The sequence below is a fragment of the Rhea pennata genome, chromosome 1, assembly GCF_028389875.1.
Source record: "Rhea pennata isolate bPtePen1 chromosome 1, bPtePen1.pri, whole genome shotgun sequence".
Lineage (NCBI taxonomy): Eukaryota > Metazoa > Chordata > Aves > Rheiformes > Rheidae > Rhea > Rhea pennata.
In genome coordinates this window covers 65,576,437-65,600,802 of record NC_084663.1, presented here as the reverse complement: position 1 = coordinate 65,600,802, position 24,366 = coordinate 65,576,437, and the positions used below count along the sequence as shown (strand labels likewise).

General features: G+C 40.0%; 2 protein-coding genes across 3 annotated transcripts in view; one reads left to right on the top strand and one right to left on the bottom strand.

The window, feature by feature from the left end:
* Positions 1–8,513, top strand: part of DNM1L (dynamin 1 like) — a 38,154-nt gene extending 29,641 nt beyond the window's left edge. The window contains exons 14-19 of one of the 2 annotated variants that reach the window (XM_062590061.1): positions 46–102; positions 1,162–1,239; positions 3,097–3,264; positions 3,925–4,034; positions 6,483–6,642; positions 7,635–8,513. In XM_062590061.1, coding sequence (XP_062446045.1) covers positions 46–102; positions 1,162–1,239; positions 3,097–3,264; positions 3,925–4,034; positions 6,483–6,642; positions 7,635–7,691 — 630 coding nt within the window. In that variant the 3' untranslated portion in view covers positions 7,692–8,513. The remainder of the gene's footprint in view (positions 1–45; positions 103–1,161; positions 1,240–3,096; positions 3,265–3,924; positions 4,035–6,482; positions 6,643–7,634) is intronic. The other variant, XM_062590070.1, reaches the window with a different exon arrangement.
* Positions 8,514–9,273: 760 nt separating this feature from the next.
* YARS2 (tyrosyl-tRNA synthetase 2) lies at positions 9,274–20,841 on the bottom strand. The gene is made up of 6 exons (XM_062590085.1): positions 20,068–20,841; positions 18,370–18,537; positions 16,219–16,374; positions 15,705–15,875; positions 15,083–15,267; positions 9,274–11,995 (listed from the first exon to the last, which is right to left on the bottom strand). Exons 1-5 carry the CDS (start codon positions 20,835–20,837, stop codon positions 15,108–15,110), a joined length of 1,425 nt encoding a protein of 474 aa, XP_062446069.1. The 5' UTR covers positions 20,838–20,841; the 3' UTR covers positions 9,274–11,995; positions 15,083–15,107.
* Between the last annotated feature and the right edge of the window lie 3,525 nt (positions 20,842–24,366).

Genomic DNA, 24,366 nt, shown 5'->3' with positions numbered 1-24,366 from the left:
ACAGAATAATGTGTAAATGAAGTTTTGCGGGCTTTTTTTTTAAAGGAACAAAGGCGTAACAGGTTAGCCCGAGAATTGCCTTCTGGTGTACAACGAGACAAGGTGAGTGAAAGTTGATTTTTATGTATTTATTCATTTTAAGTTTAATGCATTCTCTTTTACCTGATACAAATATGGGGAGCTATGCTGCTCTAGTAACTGTCTTGGCAGCTTCCAGGTATTGACTTTTTTTTTCTTCCAGTTTCATAGAAAGAAGTGGAATGTTATTTTCCTTCCTCTAAAGATGCAGGTTTCAGCAGGTTTTAAATTGAGAATTTTGGAAGACTTCCCTATAAAGTTTTTTTAATGTTATACTAATTACTTGAATGTCATCTTAGGTGAGGCTTGAAATGCTTTCAGGTGTTAAAGATGGAGTGCAGACTTGCTTTCTTTGGGAGATGATGGAGCTGAAATTTTTTTAATCCAATTGTGTATTTTGTCTCTTGAACTTGATTTGATTTACGTAGTGTTAGGGATTAGTTCAGTGACAAATAAATACATAGGCAGAAGAATTAATTGTAATAAAAAGTTGCCTCTTTGTGGAAAAAAACAGTCTGACAATCTGTTGGAATTTTAGACAGTTAAGTATTTGATATTTTGTGAAGTATGTCAAATCCAATCTACAGGATATAGCTTAAGCTTATCACAGGTTGTAATGGCAGTTATTGTAGCTGGTATAAATCAGTTCATTAAGTTTGCAAGCTAAATAGTGAGATGAAGTGTCAGAATGGATCTGATACTATTGCCTCTAATTGGTAGAAGCTAGGTGATGGTGAACTGGGAATGTAAGGTAGCTATCCAGAGATTGCTTTCTGTGCTGTTTGATCCTTCTTTTTACTGATTTTGTGGGAAGAAAAGTTTACATCATCAGTGTAAGAGCTGAAATGAAACTGAAGGCCAGATAAGGCAAAAGTCCTTTTAAAAGTCTTTTAAGTGTTGTTGAAATGTGTTTTTTTTTTTTTTTTTTTTTTTTTCCGCTCGTATTACTATGTTGCTTGTAAATCCAAAAATCTTTTTTCTAGACTTTGAAAGATGCTAGTAGGCAAAAGTGCATGTAATTGCTTGGTAGATTTGGAGGTCTTCAGTTGATTATTTTTTTTCCTGCATTTTTACCTTCCTTAGTCTACTAAAGCTCCAGGTGCATTGACACCTGCCTCCCAGGAGACTGTTACTGCTGCTTCTGCAGAGGCTGATGGCAAGGTCTGTTTTGATCTTTTTTTTTTTTTCCTATAAGCACGGCATGCACATTTATGTTGTGGTGCACCTTAGATGCTATGGAAAACAGTTTGTGTTTGTTGATGTGCTTTGTCCCTGACACAGCATGTTCTGTGTCCTTTGAACTGTATGTCCTATATGGTATAGGCTACCTGGCATCATTCACCTTGGTATGTACAGTGGCAGGTAAAGATCTATGTACCCTTCAGTGTCAAAGTCATTACTTTGAACTCTTGGTTGCAATATATTATCGTACAAGTGTGCAGGGGCATAATTTGCCTCAAATCGTAGTCAGTAGGGGTTTTTTGGTGAAACAGTATTGTAATCAAGTTTTCAGCATGGTTGTTAAACTGCATGTTTTTAATGTGTTGACAGTTAAAGAAGGAGAGCAGACGATAACCTAAAAATGTGAGTTTCCTGCTTACTGCAGGGAATCTTTACAGGCTTTGTTCAGACTGAATCTCCCTTTTGTTGTCTCGCATAATCCATACAATCCCTGGTTTACTGCAATTTTAAATGAGTTTTTGATGTGCACAGTTCAGCTGAGTTTCCTCTTTATATGTAAACCATTGTATTCTATTTGCCATTTTTTTGTGTCTTACTCTTTTTAGACCCAAGATCGGTTTATAGTGGTCATTTAATTATAAGCACAATAGATAAGTTTGGCTTCTTTCCCCATGTTCCTGAAATAAGATATGAGTTTTAGTAGTAGTTCAGAGCCTTTAATGGCCAGCAGTGAGTTTACACTGTTTCTTTTTAAACAGCAAGAGGTTTTAAATACAATAATAAATAGAAAAGATACTAGATTTGTTGAGAGGTACAAAATAAAAATTGATGTTCCACATCAAAATAATCAGTCTCTTATACTAATATGGCATATGTTGAATACCACTTATTAATATTTCTTTTGTCCTGTGATTCCTAATGCGGAAGAGTCAAGTACTATGTCCTCTTCTTGGTAGAACAACTGAATCATTCTTTCCCTGGAATGGAAAATTGCACTTTCCAGAAACTCTGCTTTTTTCTTCACTTCTAGAGGATTGAGTGTTTTTTTTTTTTTTTTTAATTTTTCTTTCAATTTGGAACAAAAAAATTCCACTTTAATTTGAGAATCTGCAGCACAAATGTGTTTGTAGCTTTGGTACCTAAAAAATAATGTATGTATTTTTGAGCTGTTATTTCAATAGAAACCAAAGTTTCTTATAATAAAATAATGAAGAATTTAAGTGAATTCAAGTCTTCCAAGAGCTGTGGTGTTCTTTAAAATATGCTCGCAGAATGATTCTGATTGTGAAGGGTGCATTGCTCCGGGAACAAAGTGGTAAAAGTGGCAAAAGCCAAATGATTTAGGAACACCACTCTATTTCAGAAATGACCTAGATCCTTCTGAGGAGAGCTTGTCTCTCTGAGGAATTTCTTACCGTTATTGGGAAGATTGAGTTTAAAAAGCTTTCATTTTACTGGTACTTTCTGTCTGTTCCTGTTTGTGTATACAAATTCATTTAATGGATTACGTTATATTGTTTTAGAAATAGGATAAGCAGAGGCCAAAAAGGAGACTGGTGCGGTAATGGAATAATAGCATTTGAACCCCACTAACATTACATGATTTTGATGGGATTTGTTTTGTGAAGTGTCAGGTTCGTTCTTGAGAATTGGAACAAAAAAAATCTGTAAGCTTGCACTGTTTAATGGATTGAAGGTGACCCTCTAAGCTGTTTCCCAAAGGGAGAACAAACGTAGGAATGTGAAGAATCAAATGAAGAGAGGGAATATATGTGTGTATATATATGTGCCTGAGTTTTAACTTTCCAATGTCTCTTCATTGTGCTGTTTATGCAGGCTGCCCCTGGCGTGGGAGATGCATCCCAAGAGCCTGGAACAGGTAACTGGAGAGGAATGCTGAAACCCTCAAAAGCAGAAGAGGTGTCAGCAGAGGAAAAATCCAAATCAGCTGCAGCCCTACCTGCTAGTCCTCAAAAAGGACATGCTGTAAACCTATTAGATGTGGTGAGTCATGAAGGACAGATGCCGCCTCTTTGGAGTTTGGGCTTAAAGAAATCTGTGAATTTTGGATCTTGTGACTTCACTACTAATGTATGATATCTCTGTAAATAATTAGCATTATATGGACAAAAAGCTTTAGCCCCTCTCCTCCTCTTGCCTCCTGCTGCCCAATCCCCCCCACCCCCCCCGCCACAGTTTCAGCCTATGACTTGGGTAACTGGCTTCCTTTCACAAATCCCTACACAAGTGAACTCCTTGTCTAGATTGCTCTTTCTACACTAGTAAATCTCAGCTCATGCCTCAACTCAAATGCCTGCTTGTTTTTGCTGAAATTGGAATTTTTGATCTTTAAACGAAAAGAATCATTAAAACCAAAAGCAAGTTAATTAAAAATAGAATTTTTTTAAAAACTCTGCAGACCTTACTTCCTCTAGTGACCTTTTAAAAAAAACTTGTTGGTAATGCCCTCTGAACTCTCAGATTTTGACATGTTCTTGTCTCTAATTTGATTTCTGGAGAATAGAGATTTGCTGCAGGACAGGTTACATCAATTGAATTATTAGACTAAAAGAGAAATAGATTGTATTAGTCTCTACAGTTGGAGTTTTATTTACCTATGTGAATGAGTAAATTGCTAAATTGAGGTATTTATTCTTTACATAGCCTGTGCCTGTTGCACGCAAGCTTTCTGCCCGTGAACAACGAGATTGTGAAGTGATTGAACGGCTTATTAAGTCTTACTTCCTTATTGTCAGGAAGAACATTCAGGACAGGTAATATAAAATTTCCTAGACGATACAAGGGTTGTGTATATAATCTTGGCTTTGTGGGACTGTTTTTGTTGGTTTGTTTGTTTTTTACTTTTCTAAGCAGAGAGAAAATGGATTTCTTTTTCTTTGAAGAAAGCTGAAAAAGCATATTTTTCCTCCAGTGGTTTGAGTTCTGTATTATATTGAAGTACAACCTTGAATTAGTTAATTAGGACATGTCTGCCTTCCAGAAGAATACCATAATTCAGATGAATGATTTGAGGCAAATAACTGGAATGAACTCTAGGTGTACTCAAAGAACTTAAATTGCCACCCTGTTCTTTCAAATGCAGAAATTGAATTGTAGACCTTAGCTATAAGAATGGCAGTAGCAATATAAGTGGTATTTCTGCTGTACACAGCTATGGAAAATGCCTTTAAATTCTACTTTAAAAATTGCCATACTTTTTTTTTTTCCTATGAAGAATAACACAAAACTTTGTTTCACTTAAGTCTTTGTGAAAAAGCATAACTTATTTTGTTATGCAAGGAAAATTTGGGGGAATAGGAGAATCTGAAAACTGGAGGTTAGAGCAGATTAGCTCATATCTACTGTGGTCATAGAAGTTTTATTCCACCTGGTGTACTATCTAATGTGCTCCACAATACAACTACTAGTATTTCATGGCAGGGAATTTCTTCATTGCTTTGTTTACCTTAATTTTACTGCAATGTTAGTAATAGTAGTGTTACATCCTTGTGTGCATTAAACAACTCCTTAATGCTCTTTGCAGTAAACATGCATGTGTTATTCAGAAAACAAAATGCTATATCAAGCATTGTAATTTTGATGTATAAGATCTACAACTTATATGAGAAATATTTTGGGAAATTCTTTTTGAAAACAGCACCATGCCATATTATACTTGCAGATCTAATATGGGCTTTTGGATGATTCTTCTGTCCTTATCTATCCCTACACAGCTTTGGTCCTGATTTTTTGGATTGCTTTCACTCTTAGCCAGGAGACTTCCAAAATATTCTAGGCTTCGTTCACAAGTTCTTCTTTCAATAGCATTTGCAATGTATTAGCTTGGAAGGAGGATATCAATTAAATTACTTGAGTACTAATAGACCAATACTGTCTTACCATGATTTCTCCAAAATCTTCCCATAATCCTCGTGTAAAGAACCATAAAGCAGCAGAACGTAGTGGAAAATTCCCAGCCAAAAGCTCAAATGTTTTGATGGGTTGTTCTGGGTTGACCATGAGTCTGGCTGTTTAGACTTGCATGTACCTTGTCAAGTTCATGCTGCAGTGGTAATTGCAGCACTCTGAAAGAAGTGCATTCTCTTGAGCAAAAACTTACTTTGTCCAGGATACCGATTTTGGATTTAGAATTAGGGCTGTGTGGGCATGTGAGAAGAGTGATGTGGTCCTTACTTAATGAATCAGTACTGATTATGTCAGCTCAGTCCACTCTAGGGGCAAAATACTGCTGTTGAAGAGTAAGCCAACAAGGTGGTTTAAACTAATGCATTTTGTTTTTCAGTTAGGAAAGACTGTGTTTCCCTGGTCACTTACTGCCATTCTGCTCATGAAATAACCTGAGATGCAGTAACTTGATTTTTGATCCTGTGTTTATATTCCTCAGATTCTTGTACTGTGATAGGATAATACTTTGTTTTTTGTCCATACTCTATACCCCACACTTTTTCAGAAGAGAACTGCTACCCATATCTTGGATTTCATAAAACCAAGTTCAGTTTGACTCAGAACTTGGATTTTTTTTTCAAAAATTCTAGTGGCACAGAAATTGAAACTAAACCAGTTCTTTGGGGTATTTTAGCCTGACTTAAAAAAAAAAAAAAAAAAAAAAAAAAAAAAAATTCTGTGCTGTTCTTCTGATGGATTATTCTTGATCCTCATTGATTCCTTCCTCCTTCCATTATAGGCAAATATATTTTGCACATTTAAAGCTTATTTGCAGTTTTACATTGCCCTCATTTTACATTGTCCAATGTCAGAGAGAACTTGGCCCAGGGTTTGGACAGTGATCCTGTTTTCAGTTCATCTGCTAAATAAGATTGGATAAATCAGTTTTCTTTGCCACACTCTCTTCTCACTTACCTATGAAAAGAGATTCTAGGCTGATTTTCCCCCTTCTACCACCATGGGTAGCACAGTGGAGATGCAGGTTCTGGCCTCTAGGAAAAAAGTGATTTTTATTCCTGATATGTTTTGTACAGTTAATATGTACACTTCCTTTACATGCAGCCATCCCACTTGCAAGGAATTCAACAGTAAATCGCTGGATTTATTTGAGATAGAAAGTTGTAATTCATAGTAGTGGTAGATACTTGGTAGTCTGAGTCTAATTCTATGTAGCTGCATGATCACACCATACATTTTTCAATCTAGAGCAGAGCTGCTTTTTAGTTTTTGAAGAAACAATCTTGATATGCTTGCAGTGTGCCAAAGGCAGTGATGCATTTTCTGGTGAACCATGTGAAAGACACTCTCCAGAGTGAGCTGGTAGGACAGCTATATAAATCCTTGTTGTTGGATGACCTTCTGACCGAATCGGAGGACATGGCACAGCGCAGAAAAGAGGCAGCTGACATGCTAAAGGTATTAAAAAATCAAGAGCTCATAAAACCAGTTAATTAAATCGAAACCATGATATAAATGTTGGATTTTGACAGACTTGCATTCCTTCTATGCTGTGTGTGTGTGTGGGGGGGGAGAGTGTTTTGTTTTAATGCTTGTATATTATTTCTCTATACTGGAGGAAATAAAAACAGTATGTGAGCAGAAAGTATTGAATGATGTGCATTTGTGTCAGGAAGGGAAGGGTTAACTATTTTGGGAGTAAAGCAGAAGCTCTAATCTGACATTCTTTTCACTGACACATTTGGTTTTAATCATTAGCTCTTACCTAGCTTCCCTCTAAGTATTCTGCAGTTCTCTTTTGGGTGATTCAGATTGGGTGCCTTAAATGCAATATAAGGGCCAACTGGCCTATAGCTGATGTTTCTGTTCAATACTATAGTCCAAATACCGGGAATTTTGGGGTTCTGTTGTGCAGACTGCTGTATACATCTGTATAGTTTTGAGGTATGTCAGAACCTGCCACAGCCGCTGAAGTATGTGCTTTGGATTGAAGCACACAGAAAAGACTGCCTGTGAAAGGCCAGTTCAGTTCACTGAAAAAGTAGTCATAGATACAGAATGTTGAGACAAACATACATGTGATTGGAAACACGGAATATGTAAAAATTGCTGAAAATAATGAGTTGAGCTCTTTTTGCTTTTAACCAGAAGTTCTGTTTTCAATTTATTTCTGGTTCTTCTCTCTCTAGACAAGTGATTTAATAGCAGGTATGCTACAGTTTTACCACCACTTTTTGTCTTGTAGTATTTTTAACTTGCATAATTTTCTGCAGAAGGAAGATTTCAGAATTGTTTATCAGTGTTGTTGCTGGTTGTAGCCACTCATTTCACAATGAAAAAGATAAGCTTTGCTTTAAATTTTAACATTGCAATTCCTAGGGTGCTGATCTTATTTCTTGAGAAATCCCTTTGGAAAGGTCAGATAACCTTTTCTGACTTTCTGTGTGCAGGCCCTGCAGCGAGCCAGTCAGATCATTGCAGAGATTCGTGAGACACATCTTTGGTGAAGTCTGTACCAGTCACACTATTTATCTGGATTGGAGGATACATTGACTTGAAAATTGCGAGGCATGGTATACGGAGTAGAATTTTTATTTATGAACTCTTATCTGTGTACTGCAGCTATATAAATCTGTTCATGTAAGGACGGTTTGATTTGCAAACAGAAAAATATGCTGTATTTTGCAAAATAAGTAATATTTAATCCACATAATAAATGGCTCTAAATGTTTCCTTACCAGCTTTCTGGTGCAAATTAAAGCAGACCAAGTCTACTGTCTCACTGACAGTCTCATTTGAACTTGGGAAAAAAACATTAAATTTCCAGTGCCTGACTTGCTAAACAGATTGCCTGTGGTTAAGATGGACAGTGTAGTCTTGTGGCATAGTTTAAGCTGCTTTTACAATAGAAGTTTAAATACTGTGAAGAGAAGAGAGCACCACGTATTTTCCTTCCTGAATATATTGCATGCACTATGGCAGATGGAGATCTCAATTTTATAGCACAGTAGAGATGTCTACCATATTACTATATATGTGTGTCCCCATTTTTTGCAGAATGTTTAAACTATGGACAAAACTTTGAACTTCATTTAATGGGGTTTCAGCTAGGATAAAATGGCCTGGAGGTTGCAGAGAAGTAAGAGCCTACTACAGAGTGGGTACAAAGTTATTAACGTGCACTGGAGCTTGTGTATAAATGTTGGGGAAGATAATCAGGTGCAAGAACACCTTCCCCTCCCTCTCTCCCGGGACCAAGCGCCTGGACCATCCACTAGTAAATTTGTTCTGGTAGAATTGAAAAATAAAAATGAATTTCAAAACCGTTACGGGATAGTGTTTCTTTAAAAAACAGATGAAGTTGACCTGGCAAAAGGTGCTCCCCATAACTTTTTTTTCTGATTTTGGGGTGTATGACAGAGTCTGTGGGGCTGGAATTTTTACCAGTGATTACAGTTACTTTTTAGCAAATTTTATAGTGCTGTCTGCTTTTCTTTCTTTTTTGAAGACAATCCATTTTGTTTATAATTAGGAAATGTTAGGTTGGAAATTAAGTTGATGAATTCATTATTTTCTTACGATTTTAATTCATACAGGTAAATAGTGATCACAGTAATCTTTAAAGCGTAAACATTTAAATTTTTATGAATTAAAATTTATTCAAATTCCAGCACACTTGCATGTATTTTTCACACACACTTATTTTTTTTGTATGAAGTAAAAATGTTATGGTGTTGCTGATATTCTAACTTTTAACACAACTTGCATGAAAAATAAAACACTGCTGTTAACATCCATGGCTTGCTCTTAGTAAATCAGGCCAGTATAGTGAGGTTTTTATTCCCATATTCAATTCCTTCCCCATTTCATCAGTTAACAGAAATGGAATGCCTTTTCTAAGCTGCTAAAGACTAAAAATTTAAAAGCTGTTAAGGTTCCAGTTTCCAAGAACGTCTGTTTCAGAATCTGTTCTTGCCACAGTAATCTTCAGTTTGGCACCAGTATATGCCCTGGGAGTTAAGTTTCACAGATGTGATTTTTGGTTAGTTTATACATTATTTGAAAGAATTTATGCAAGACAGAAATACCTGTTTTTTTATTTATTTATTTATTTAAAGTCTAAAAATTCACAGGGTATGAATCACATACAATGACTGTAACGGAAGTAATTTTAAGTTCTCGCATCTTGTCCAGAGATACTACCCTCTGAAATTTAGGAAATGTGACAGTAGCAAAGTCAGAAGTGCAAGCCAGTTTTCAAATCAATTTTGATCAACAGCAAAAGTTTTTAGTTTTTTGTCAAAAGCATTTAATTTCTAGCTGGAATCCACCTAACATCTTTACTGCGCTTTTGACATCTAAGAAAATGTTTTTAACATGGCAGAACTCTCAATAAGTGAACTGCTGCCTAAGTTTTTAATTTCCAAATGTCAGTCAACAAACAGTATTGTCAAGGAATGTGGTGACTTGTAAAGTTATAAAATGCTTCTTCATAATGCACAAGTTCCCTTTAAACTCTTGCAAGTAGTGACCAACTGTGTAATGTCACGTGAAATTTCCAAAATATTAATTTGTTTTTTGAAATGTTACTTTTGTTTCACCAAAATTTTAAATTTGATGTGTAAGTGCCAAGAAATTAATTTGTCATCCTCAATGCAAATCTTTAAAAATACATGCTGTAACAATCCTTTTATTAAATAAATATATAATATGCAAAATTAATTATCCCAGAAATAGAGCTTTGAAATGACTTGTAGTTCAGGTGGCAGGAATATACACTCTTAAAAGTTTATGGAATAATTAACTGTATTTCTACAGCCTTACATTTGCACTTGCCCCTCCTGTGATTCTACACAGTTCTTTTATGGTGGAGTAAGTAATAGTGCAGACAGGCTGCTGGTGGCTATTAACAGTTTTTAAACAGTGCGTAGTCTAGAATTCGACTAAAATCCTTAATACTACTGTTGCTGCCATCATTAGAAGAAATGATGGAGGAACGATGGGAAAAAAAGTGTAATGAAGACAGCAACTGAGTAAATTCTGGTAGATTAGCTTGCTTGCTTACAAATCTCTCCTAGTCCACCTGATTAATTTCAACCTAGTACTTTTGTCATCAATGAACAACTTTCAGCTAATCTGAAGAAAAAACTTGCTATCTTGTGAAACATACAGCTATGGGGGAGAATAACCTCTGTAGCCAAATGTTTAGATTAATAAATGTTTGACATTACCTGAAGTGTGTGTGGTACACCTGTAAATAAAAAGTAATACTGAGCGCTCAAACATAGCTTGCCAATAAATTTCTTGGGTGTTTTAGTAGTTAATCTCAAATTTCACTTTTACAGTGGAATATATGGGATTTGGAAGTGTCTGTGCTTCAACACTATATTCTCAAATAGATTTCTAAAGCAGACATAAAAAACGTAAGTAAAACTTGCTTTTTATTTTGGGGAGGACTGGCTTTGAGAGATCCTAGATCAGATATACTGCAAGCTCAAGTTCCTGCTTTATGGAATACAGCAAGGAGAACAAGCTACCTCTCTGCTGTGACCCTGCTGGTAACAGGGATTGAATTCTCGAATAATTTTTCTTTCTCACTGTTAACATCCTAGCTATGAGAACAAGCTGCTATCTAGTGTTTTCAGTAGATACTTAAGTTCTCAAATGCGTATACTTTTGTAACTTGTAGACAGTCAAACTCTTTGTTTTGAAAGCAGAGTTGGGCGATTCTTCCTTGAAAGTATAAGAGCAAGACAGAGTAGGCCAACTGAATATGGTTTTATGCCAAAGTAGTTAGTTACACTTTTGAACTAGTGAAGGTGTTTTATGCTCAGATAGCTTACTTGCTGCATGCCCATTTACCTCTTCATTGTGATAGCTTTATGAAGTTAATCACTGCTTGAAAGCAGCCTTGAGAGCAGCTTCTGTTAGCTACAACAATTGTGTTCATGTTCACGTCCTCTAGTTTGAACTCTCCCTAGACACTGTACAAACATTAAAAAGAACAATCTCTGGCACAAAATAATTGTTTTGCACTTCTGAACCACACTTCTAGCCATATTAAATACTGAAATAGTAATATTAATTTCTGCTTGTTTACATTTGAATGGGTTATGTCTTTCAATGATCATCAACCATACTGGTTTTGGGGGTATACTAGCCTAAGAAATAATATTAGATTTTCAATCAGCCTTGATTCTGGCTTAACTGTTCTATCACTTAGGCATAATGCCTTGTAGAGACAGCCTATAGACAGTCCATGAAAAATGGTGGTTGTGTCCAGTTTTCCCTTTGGAAAGAGTCAGGAAAAGGTTTGTATTGCTAAGGGTTGGTCAGAAGGATGCACAGAGTAAATTTCTTGGAGTTGAATCTTATTAAAAACCTTGTATAAAGAACTTACTTAATACCCTGTGTGTGTGTCTGTGTGTATTTGTAAAAATAAAATAAATAAAATCATTTTAATACTTTATTGAAATGGGTACTAATGCTTTAACAAAACTGAAGTTTCTTGTGGATATTTTGTGGGTATATGTTGGCTCCATAGAATGATCATAAAGCTAAAAGTAGATTTGAGAAATGGCAACAGATTCTTATAAAATGACTTGAAATTTGTTGCAGCCAGTACAAGTCTATTATCATTTTAATAACACATGAAATATAAGAATTGCAACAATTAACAATCTGAACAAATGACTCAAATCTCACGGCTCTTCTGCATCAGTGAGTCTGAGTTTCTGTGTTCACTCCCTTCTTGCTGCATGGACTTCATGAGAGCAGACTTTGTCTCATTCATTGAGCTGACTGGTGGGATCTTTTGGAGAGGAAAAAGGCAGGAGAGATCAGACATGAAAAATAAGGCTTCTACTCATAAGCATGTACTTCCTGCAACTGGAAAGTAACTGGCAAATCTGATTTGTTGTATTTTCTTAATGCTTAACATGGTTGTGTGCTGGTGTATTTTGTTCTCCCTTGGCATGCTTTAACAAACGCTTCTATCATTGAAGGAGCAAGGCGATAAAACAGTTGAAGTGGATTAACTTCTGGGAAAAGAGATTTCTTGAATTAGTTTTATTTCTGCCCTTCTCCCATTAAGGTTGTGATTTTTCTCTGCATGCTTTCTCTAGGATAACTGATTGTTAATGCAGGACCATAAGGCAAAATAACAAGTAACACAACTGGTCTTGAAAGCTGACAAGATACATAGTGGAGTTTTTTCTTGTTTGTTTTTTTAAGGTAAGATTGACTTGAGTACTTTATATATAAAGTTAAATAAAAGCAGAGAATAAGAGGTATCTCACTATCCTTAGTGTTGAGCAGGTAAGTAAGTCTAAAGACTGAAATTAATACTATTAGCTCCATACAGTGAGCTACTGAAACATAATGCCTATAATGGAAGGAGGAAGAAACGATACATAAAGAGCTACTATAACTTATTACCACTGAAATCTTCAAGATAAAGCTAGCATCAAGTTATCCTAAGTAAACAGATGAAAAAACAAACTCTGAAACAAATTCCCTCCAAATTTAGATGTGCATTCTTGAGTTGCTAATTTTTTCCTTTTTTTTCATAGTTAGGTTGGTTTTAAACCAGCTGAAATATGATGACTAATTCTAACATGAGATTAGGGCCTCTCCCACTACTGTGGGAGATTTCACTACTGTGAAATTTTTACTGTCCTAGATTTCAGGAACCAGGTAATCATTCTCATTGGCCTATGATGAGTGAGGATTACCTTAGGCCTTGAAAACAACACTGCAGCCAAGGCCCAAAGCAATTCTCTCAAATCAGATAAGTGTTTCACTCCTGCTTGCCCTGGGGCAGGGAGACTGATAAAACAAACATGCTGAGGGAGCTGGGCCACTGCTATGTTATTGTGCTATTAATGTAGCAGTCATATAACAAGCCTTGTTATAAGTAAGTGGAGCTTGGGCTTGTACTCAGAACAAGTTTTGGTAACCACAGGGAGGGGATTTTTTCTTGTTCGGGTGACCTGGCTGTAAGCAACCCAACCCTGTCTAAGCAACCCAACCCCATCTTAATATTTATCATGGGATTAGAGCCCAGGAGTGTACTGTACTCCCTGCTCACTTGATTTCAGGGGGTGTAAGCAGCTCTACAGGCTGGTAATGAAGGGTGTTTCAGAGCAAAACAATAAAGCAACAGGGCCTTTAAATGTAGACATTATTCCACTGGCTCTTGAAGTACTACCACCTTCTCAAGTGCATGCTCTCTTTACCAGAAAAATCAGGCCAATGATCAGAAATGTTAGATATGCCTTAAGCATTAGGCACATTTTCTCTGCTCTTTTCTGAAGAGATACTGATTTTACATATTGGCCTATCTGAAGGGGCTGACTTTTTAGTTGCAAAAACACTATATAGCTCCCCTCCTATATTTTCTGGCCACAATTCCCTTCCATTGTTCTTTACCCATAGCATACCTACTCCTAAACACTGAAAATCATAAAAGCTTTCATGTACTTGCTTCAAATCTTTGGGTGTAACACTATCATCTTGCAACTTACTGTAGAGCCTACAGAGCCAATGCTAGGATGCACCTTTTTTAATTATTTCAGATAGTACAGTTTGCAGGACTGAAGAAGCAGAGCAAACAGCACCCATACTGTAAGTAAGTCACAGTAAGCACACAGAAGGCATAAAAGGAGTTCAACGAGGCTGATTTAAGCTTTGAAAGTCTCGGCAGCCTTGATGTAAATCTATATACTCCTTACATTTCAAAAATTGGTCTTGCTCTGTACTACTCTACCAAGGCTGGAAAGCTTTTATGCCCCATACATAGCCAGTCAGAAACTCACTTATTAGGGCTTAACCAATCTACCCATACACTGTGAATCTTTCACAACTTGCTCAAAGCCAAACCTATTCAGAAAATTATGTTGATTATCCTTATCCACAGGTTTCTCTGTTAGGATGAAGTCCAAGTGGAAGTGGCACATATAGCATCTGTAAGAAATACTGGTTTCTAGTATGCTTTTGCTCATCTTGCTGTGGATTATGGGATTATTGTTTTTTTTTTTTTTTTTTTTCTTGCAAGGCAGAGAGTTTTTTAAGATAGGAAGAAAGTCTACATCTTTGACTTTAAATTAAATCTTTTCATTTTCTTGTGCATACTCTCTTATGAATGGTGCTTTGAATAACACAGAGCATCTGGAGTCTCTTCAGTGGCATAACTTCCATGCAAGATAAAAAGATCCAAGAGTTGCACATGACAACATTCCAGTTCTGCATTTTAGTTGTGCCTATTACCATAACAATTCCAGCTGCTCCTTTTTGCTTTTAGATAGTTCTGTACCTTACCATTTCCTAGTGGACAGAACAAAACTGTCACTCAAGTCTGGCTATTCTTCACAGGTAACAGCTGACATTCATAGCCACTGGACTGACTTTAAATGTTTTCAATAAAAAAAACTGAATTGTTAAAATAATAATTCTAATAGAAAAATGCAAATGCAGATGCAACAGCCATCATGTAGATTGTGCAGCTTTTAATGATGATTGCAGTTTGAGGGCTACACGAATGAAGCACGATCTATACTGGAGGAATCTTGAGGTGCAGCAGATGGAAAAATCTGGTAAGAACTTCTATTTATTACTAACTTTCTAATTCAGTATTTAGAAAGTCTGATAATTTACTTGCTGTCACAATTAAAACATGAAGTCATACATCTTCAGAATCTTAGCTGCCTTTATTTGAACCCCTTCAGTCTATTTTGGTTCTTGCATTTTAAGAAAAACTACCATATGGTATTAGGCAGTTTTTGTGAGTTGTACACTGTATGCAGCACACTGTACGCAGTACACAGTACGCCGCTGTATACAGTACACTGTATAGAAACATCTGCAAGTACATCTTCAGGCAATAGAGCTGAAATGATACCTCATTTTAAGGAGATATCCTGTTGTCACAACTGGAGCCATTTTATAATGTAGTAATTTTTCTTTCCAATCCTAAGCAATGATACTCCATTCTTGAGAATATGCTGTCCAACAATAAGAACAGTCTCAGGATTAGTTTCTCGAATCCCATTTATTGAAACTCCACCATCTGTAATTTTCTGGTACCTTAAAAAAAAGAACAAAAACACACACAATAGTAACTGTAGTAACTGCAAGAGGAAACTGTATTGCTGCAAGGTATCCAAAGTTCAGTTAAGAGTTATTTCAACGTTTTTTGGTTGGATCCTAATTCAGTCCATGTAAAAAGTGACTGGAATCAACCTTAGCCTCTGCCACTCCCATTCTTCTGAGAGGCAGAGAATACAAGGAAACTTATACTATTACTGCCTGTACCTTCATCAACTGTAGATTTTACAACTAAGGTACAAGTGACTACCATATCCTACCCTTCCACTTCAAAATGGAATGAGGCCTAGACCTACTGCCTCCTCTTCTTTAGCACTAGTTAACTGGTTGTTCTGTTTTTTTTTTTTAAAAAAAACTTTTGACAACACACCACTCCATAAGTGAAATATAAGTAAAAATCACAAGTGACAGCATACCCACTAGGTCCATTTGGAATAGCATTTGCTTTGCGACACAAGTCGAGCACATTCATTCCAGGTTCAAGCATCAGTTCAGCAAAAGGAGCTTGTCTAAAAAGTTCCTGTAACTCTTGGTCAGACATAGCTTCTAATGCCTCCACACTGCTGTAATAAAGGGCTTTAGTACACCTGTGGAAACAAGAAGTATAATCATTCAAAATACAGTTCTAGTCTTACCTTCACACAAAATGCAGTTCAACTAGTCAGATGAAACAAAGGATTTTCCCTCCCCAACTTCTTTGAAAGGTACATGCAGTGCCAAGGGTACTTAAGCGTTACACATACCACCCAGTGAACATTTTATTATATGCAAATTTTACTCATTAATATTCCTTTAAGTCTATGGAATTATTACATTTTTCTCTTGTAACAGCTGAAAACCAATTAACTCCATGAAAACGCTCCCCCCAAAGCTATGGATAATTACCATAAAAAAATTTGAAATAAAAGTGCTCGGTAAATCAAACTTCACCTTTTAGCAGATTCCAGCCCCTCTCTACCATGAACAAGCTTAGTTACTTCTGCAGCAAGTCGTTTCTGAGGGCCCCATTTTTCAGGTTCTTTAGCATGCATTTCCATGATGTGGTCAATCTCCTCGAGAGGAAGGAAGGTGAAGAGTTTCAAGTATCTACAAGCAGGGAAGAAATTATTTTGTCTATACAACTGTCATACCTATCTTTACAGACATATACCTTAGATTTAATTGTCATTCAAACTTCATTAACTAGACTAAAATGATTCTTAAACACTTCATGAAATCTGTACTGCAGGTATTCTAGTTTCTAACAACTCTCTGTTCCCAAGTACTTCAGCTTAATACGTACCTTGTGTTTTATTTAATATTCTCTCAAGCATAATGTCTTTGAAAATAATGTAGAAGTGCCAAACACTTTCATGAAGTGCCAAATGCCACTTACCTTGCAATCAAGAGCTTGCTTTTCTCATTGAATTGCTTACTTTTCAGATCTTACTGCAACTCTCGTCCATTAATGGAGTTCTGTATTATATAGTATTTATACAATATGCTAAAGCAAAGTACCACTGCCATTCTGTGGTGATTATGGTACAGAAGCACACTACGTAATGACAATGAGTATCTCAACAGGCAGATTATTCAGGATAACCAAGCATTTAGATGTGCATATCACAAGCATACTTTTTACGACGGAGCCCACTTTAATGGTCTAGTAACAAGTGTGCAGTCATTAATGCAGTTTATTATAAAAAAAAAAAAAAAAGTACCTTTACTATTATAAAATCTGAAAGCTTTTAATGGAACATTTCAGTGTAAAGTACCCATATACCTCTGCTGAAAGGTGCTACGGATGCAGAATTTAAGTTTTAAATTTTGGGGAATAAGCCTTGGAGAAAGTTAACTGAATTATGAAAGAGATCACAGTGTGAAAGGCAAGTATATATGTTTGAGGATTATGAATACTCAAATTTGACTTGATATTAAACATTTTTTTTTAAGAAAACACTAACATACTACCTTGAATAAAGCTATTAGTTGTTTATTTTCAGCCCTGTTGCTGGCATTCCAGCATGGAGATTAGCCATCAATGAAGGTAATGCATCACATGGTATTTCTCATATTTTTGCTAGCCCTTCATGTTTTCATGATACAATTTTAGTATTTTTAGATTGCTCAGTGAGAATACAAGTGTTGTGTCTGGCTGACTTGGATTCAGAGACAGTAAAATGAATCCAAAGCATTTCTGGACCTGTCCTACCCTGAGAAATGGCTATTTAGGATTTTTTTTTTTCATATGTATTACAACATGTCCTAAAAAATAAGTGTGGTTCAGCTACAGCTGAACATCCTTCAAGTTTTGCCGCACTTCAGTCTCATGCTATTTGCTTTGCAAATCAATCCACTTGCCATTATAATAGCAAGTGGCAGATAAGAATGTGAAAAAGCCTTTGCTTCCATGTGCCAAGATTAGGTATAGGTACAGATCACTTCAATAAAACCCTCAAATATCAAGTATAGTCAAGATGTTGCAAATCATTTCTATTTTGAAAAGAACTTACACAGCCCTAAGGTTTTACTGCGTTAGTACTTTTGGTCATTTACGTAATAAGTGCTCCCATCATCTATTTTTTTTTTTCTATTGATACTTAACTGTGCGACTTACATTGCATTATTATCTGAGGAAAGAGAAAAAAATAGAAATAGGTGGTATGTTTGTCCACAGTTGGGCACAATTACTTAAGAAGTTTTCATATGCAAATACTACAGTTACACTACTAAACTACAGCCCAGGGTGCCAATTCAAACTATCTTTGAAGAGGTGCAGGTGATTACTGATTTGACCAGCTATATGAATTTCAGTCACTAGCAGACTAAGATTTATTATGCTTTACTCATACCTGAATACTAATTTGATGCATATGCCTGCATGGAAACAGGTTCTACTACTCTCTGTATTTCTGAATATACCAGTCATGCTTGTTTATTTAACAAGAACGTTAAATATAATTATTGTTAACATTTACTTCTGCATGGTGCTGTTGGAAATGATACTAATTACATGACCTCATGTTGCACATATCTGCATGGAACAGTTACAAGCAAGTTTTATACAAACAACAAAAAGCAAGATGAAGAGCAACTACTTACTTTTCAACTATGTTATCTTGTTGTCTGACAAAAAACTGATACAGCTCAAATGGGGAAGTCTTATCTCTGTTCAGCCAAACTGCATTACCAGCAGTCTTTCCCAGTTTATCTCCAGTGGTACTGGTAATAAGAGGTACGGTAATTCCAAACACATCTTCTCCTGTCACCCTGAGAAGAATCACATGTTAACCCAGGTCTTGGTAAGCTTAAGTAAAACTTAAGCATTCTGTAAGAGTATTCTATTCTTTATATAAAGCAATGAAATAACACCAGTAAAAAAATAAAAAAAGCCAAAATACTGTCTTGAGAAGGGAAAGCTTTTTTAGGGAAAGGGAATGGAGAAGGGAAGCTTTTTCAGGAAAAAAGCTTCAACTTAAAAATTTAGGTTCTTTTGTGTGTAACAAAGATGTATAAATACTTCAAGTAGTTTCACAAGCACTAGCAAAAGCAAGTGTCTTTTCTTCTTGGGCTCTGAGCACTAACGGAAGCTGCTTGTGTGGTTGGGATACTTGTAATGTTTTCCTTCTGTGCTGATTCTCTTAACATCTTGCAAGAACCAAGTGAAGTAGAAGCATTCCCATGTACTCTCTCCTTGGTTTGTTTCCCTCTGTGAATGCTGTAAAACTTCTACCAAATTTGGGCAAAAGCTTGTCATCAGCAGGTTCCATTAGCGTCTTTACTTATACACAACTACCTTTACTTAGATGTGATTACACTAGAATGCTTTTACCAATAGAAAATATGGTGTTTGATTAAAAAAATCCAAATTGTTAACTCCTAATGGAAAAAAACTTAAAGCATGGCCAAAATGCATGCATAAAGTTCACAAACAAAACACCAAATGCTCTTTTTCCCCACAAATCCCACAATTTAAGCTAATACTAACTCTCTGCAGGGCAACTTCTGCTCTTGCCGTTTTAAGGACTGTCAATATAAGGTCCCACAGAGTTAGCAACTCCGATGTCCAGACTACATTTACAGAGCGCAGTCAGCACTCTCTTGTCTCTGAGATAGGCTCACAAAGCCCTGAGCGCTCCCAGGTGACACGTCCCCACCTGAGCCCAACAGCTAGCAGCAGCGCAGCTCTACAGCACATCAGTGACGTGCGGCAAGTAGGAAGCTCACTGTTGTTTGAGAGCTGCTCATACTCGTTACAGAAATGCCAGCAGCTACACCAGGGACAGCTTCGTTCGAGCCCGGCCACTTTCCAACAGGGCAGGCTTGGGTACACCCGCAGTTGCAGCAGGGCCAGCATCAGGCCGGCATCTGGCGCCTGCACACTGACAGGCCCTCGTTCTGCAGGTGTACTGCAGGGCGAGCCCGGGAAAGCGGCCAACTCGAGGCCGCCAACTCGAGGCCGCCAACTCGAGGCCGCCAACTCGAGGCCGCCAACTCGAGGCCGCCAACTCGAGGCCGCCAACTCGAGGCCGCCAACTCGAGGCCGCCAACTCGACGCCGCCAACTCGACGCCGCCAACTCGACGCCGCCAACTCGACGCCGCCAACTCGACGCCGCCAACTCGACGCCGCCAACTCGACGCCGCCAACTCGACGCCGCCAACTCGACGCCGCCAACTCGACGCCGCCAACTCGACGCCGCTCTGGGGGTCCCAGGGCTGCTTCCCCACACGGCAACGGCTTCTCCCAGGCCACAGCCCCCCCCCGGGCCGGCCCGTCCCGCGCTCCCCGCCGCCCCTACCTGGTGATGAGCTCGTAGCCGGACATGATGTTGCCCATCTGGTCGGCGCCGCCCAGCTGGACGCGGCAGCCGTGGTGGCGGTGGAGGTGGAGGAAGTCGTAGGCCTGCAGCGCCGGGTAGAGGAACTCGGCGAGGCTCATGCCCTCGGCGCTGCGCAGCCGCGCCTGGCAGCCCTGCCGGCTCAGCAGCGTGCCCATGCGGAGCCGCCCGCCGGCGCCGCACACGAAGTCGAGCAGCGGCTGCCGGCCCAGCCACTCGGCGTTGTCGAGCAGCTCGGCGCGGCCCAGCGCCGCGCCGCCCGCCCAGAACAGCTGCCGGTGGTTGTCGAAGAGGCGCTGCAGGCCGGCGCGCAGCGCCCGCGCATGCGCGCGCACCCGCGCCGCCGCCAGCGGCTCCCGCGCCTTGGCGCGCCCGCTGGGGTCGCCGAGCAGCGCCGTGGCTCCGCCCACCACGGCGATGACGTTGTGGCCGGCGCGCTGGAAGTGCAGCAGCGCCATGACGGCCAGCAGGTGGCCCACGTGCAGCGAGTCCGCCGTGGGGTCGAAGCCGCAGTAGGCCGTCAGCGGCGGCCGGCCCGGCGCCAGCAGGCCCGGCAGCTGCTCCTCCGCGCTCTGCGCCGGGAACACTTCCTGGAAGAGGCCGCGCTCGCACTGCTCCGCCAGCAGGCCCTTGGCGCTCCCCGCCCGCTGCGCCTCCTGGTGCAACCGCCGCAAGCCGCCCCACAGCCCCGCCGCCCGGCCGCAGCGCCACCGCAGCCTGGGCGCCGCCATCTTGGCTGAGGGGCGCCGCGCGCCGGGGACGCCGGGATAGCGGCGGACGGGGCCCACCCCAGGGGGCGGGGCGGCGCGGGGGCGGGGCGGTGGTGTGCGGGGAGCCGTTAGGAGGTGGCGGCGGCGAAGCCGTTACGGGCGCGGGGGCGCTCGGCAGAGCTGCCGTGAGGCGATCGCGGGTCTGCGTGGCCGGCGAGCGGCAGGAGGGCAGCGCCTGGAGGCGAGAGAGGGGCCTCGATGGAGCCGTTCTCGGGGCCCTTCTCCTTCCTCCGGCCCTCCACTGGATCACTGGATTTCATTTACTTAAGCACAAGGACTGAAGTTACAAAATGCAGCTTTGCCTAAAAGGCTTTGTGTCGTTAGGGAACGAGATTGTAAAAAACCTCGTGCTAGTGCTGGTGGATGACAAATTGACCGTGAGTCAATAATGTGCCCTTGTGGCCAAGAAGGCTGATGGTCTCCTGCGGTGCATTACGAAGACTGTTGCCAGCAGGTGGAGGGAGGTGATCCTGCCCCTCTACTCAGCCCTGGGGAGGCCTCATCTCGAGTGCTGTGTCCAGTTCTGGGCTCCCCAGGACAAGAGAGACATGGAACTACTGGAGAGAGTCCAGCATAGGGCTACCAGGATGATCAGAGGGCTGGAGCACCTGCCCTATGAGGAACAGCTGTGAGAGCTGGGCCTGTTTAGACTGGGGGGCCAAACTGAGGGGGGACCTTATCAATGTGTACAAGTACTTGAAGGAAGAGTGTCAAGGGGACGGGGACAAATTCTTTTCAGTTGTCCCATGCAACAGGACAAGAGGCAATGGGCAGAAATTGAAGCACAGGAAGTTCTGCCTGAAGGTGAGGAGGAATTTCATCCCTGTGAGAGCGACAGAGCACTGGCACAGGTTGCCCAGAGAGGCTGTGGAGTCTCCTTCTCTGGAGATCTTCAAGGCCCGTGTGGATGCAACCCTGTCTAACATGCTGTAGGTGACCCTGCTTGAGCAGGGAGGTTGGACTAGATGATCTCTGGAGGTCCCTTCCAACCTTACTGATTCTGTGGTGTGTGCATGTGTGTGTGTATGCGCCCTCTGTGGTGGGGCTTGATGTTTTTTAGTAATACGCTAAAGTCAGTGAAAGGTTGAGTTGAGGTGCCATGATTACCAATTTAAAAGAATGTTTGGGAAGACTTCAATAATCTGCAGTAAAAAAAAGTTACCAGTTTACGTACTGGATGATTCTTACCTTTCAGGAAATTAAAGCAATAGCAGGTAGAAATATAACATGTTGCTTCCTCCTTCAGTTTTTTTCAACCTGTCAACCTAATATACTAGGTTTTCAAGATACTTTCAGCCAAAAAGAACTTGCATTGGAAACTGAAATCTTCAGCTTTCAGTAATTCTTGTGGCAGAACTTATACCAGTAGTTAAATTAGTAAAATTATGGCTCTACACCTCTGGCACTCTACAAATCTGACCCTGCTTTAAAAAGAATGCTATCTTTGGCATGAATGAAGGAAATTTGATGCAGCATCTTTTCATGTGTTTTATTTGCCTATTAACTTCCTTGTTCTTCCCTGTTTTATTGTTTGTTGAAATAAGTTACTTCTGCCTGCCAGTATGGTATTAGGAAGAAAAGAGTTTGCACAGGTCACATGTTACATCAAGGAAATGCTAACCCCCCCAAAAAAATCAATGTTCCTGTTTTTCTAGTGTTGTCTAGACCTGTTCACTCCTTCATTTGATTGACTTCTTGGTTCAGTTTAACAAAACAATGTGTCTAATTTGATGAGCATAGTAAAAGCATAGTAAAAGATACTATAAATATTTTGGAAATTCCATATTTGGGGAGCATCGCATTAGAGATCATTTAGGCAAGCTTAAATCCCACAAATCCATGGGCCCCGATGTGATGAAACCACCAATGATGAGGGAGCTGGCAGATGTTATTGCTAGGCCACTGTCCATCATCTTTGAGAGGTCATTGAGAACTGGAGAGGTGCCTGAGGACTGGAAGAAAGCCAGGGTCACTCCAGTCTTCAAGAAGGGCAGGAAGGAGTACCCAGGAAACTGCAGGTCAGTTAACCTCGCCTCCATCCTTGGAAAGGTGGTGGAACAACTCATCCTGGATGTCATCTCTAAGCATGTGGAGAAAAATGAGGTCATCAGGAGTATTCGACATGGATTCACGAAGGGGAAATTGTGCCTAACCAATCTGATGGTCTTCTGTGATGGAGTGACTGGCTGGATAGATGAGGGAAGATCAGTGGACGTTGTCTACCTTGACTTCAGTAAGGCTTTTGACACTGTCTCTGGTAACATCATCCTGGGCAAGCTCAGGAAGTGTGGGTTAGATGAGTGGACAGTGAGGCAGATTAAGAGCTGGCTGAATGGTAGAGCTCAGAGGGTTGTCATCGGTGGTGCAGAGTCTAATTGGAGGTCTGTAGCTAGCGGTGTTCCCCAGGGGTCAGTACTGGGCCTGGTCTTGTTCAGCTTACTCAGCAATGACCTGGCTGAAGCAACAAGAGTGTCTCCTCAACAAGTTTGCATACAAACTTGCATACAACCATACAAAACTGGGAGGAGTGGCTGATACACGTGAGGGCTGTGCTGCCATTCAGAGAGGCCTGGACAGGCTGGAGAGTTGGGCAGAGAGGAACCTCGTGAAGTTCAGCAAAGGCAAGTGCAGGGTCCTGCACCTGGGGAGGAATAACCTCATGCACCAGTACATGTTGGGGGCTGACCTGCTGGAAAGCAGCTCTGCAGAGAAGGACCTGGGAATTCTGGTGGGCAAGCTGGCTATTTTGCTGGCTATTAAAGCCAGCAACTTTAATGTGTGGGTGACAGAGCACTGGAACAGGTTGCCCAAAGAGGCTCTGGAGTCTCTTCTAGAGATATTCAAATACTGCCTGGACGCAGCCCTACTGAACGTGCTGTAGGTGGCCCTGCTTGAGCAGGAGGGTTGGACTAGATTATCTCCAGAGGTCTCATGCAACCTCAGCCACTCTGTGATTCTGTGATATGCTTGGTATAGTTTGATAAGAAAACAAAGCAAAGCACTGTAGTAGGAAGAAATTCGTAATCAATAGGAAGAAATTAGTAGTCAAAAATGGAGTGAATACCGTAAAAAAGTGTGGAAAAATATCATTAGTACTTCTAGAGAACTTAACGTAGTTGTTACAACAAGCCCTTCCAATCTTGGACAGTCCTGCTTTATGTGTTGATTACATAGATCAGTATTAGCAGATTATGTATTTGAAAAGAAGATAGGAGGTATTTAGGTTGTCTGATTGCTCCAGAGTTAACACAATCAGGAGATATTTTGTTAGAGTTTGGTACAGTACTAGATAAAGATCTTGATATAAATCTTCCAATTCATCATTTCAATATGGGGGGAGAGTATTTACCTGTATATAGTAGTGATGGCCTGGTCAACTTCCCTCCGCAAAACTGACCTCTGTGTGACACACTAATATTGACAGGGTGGAGCAAAGATAGTGTCAACGAGAAAAGAAGAGCATATCTGACTCACTGGTTTCATTTTAGAT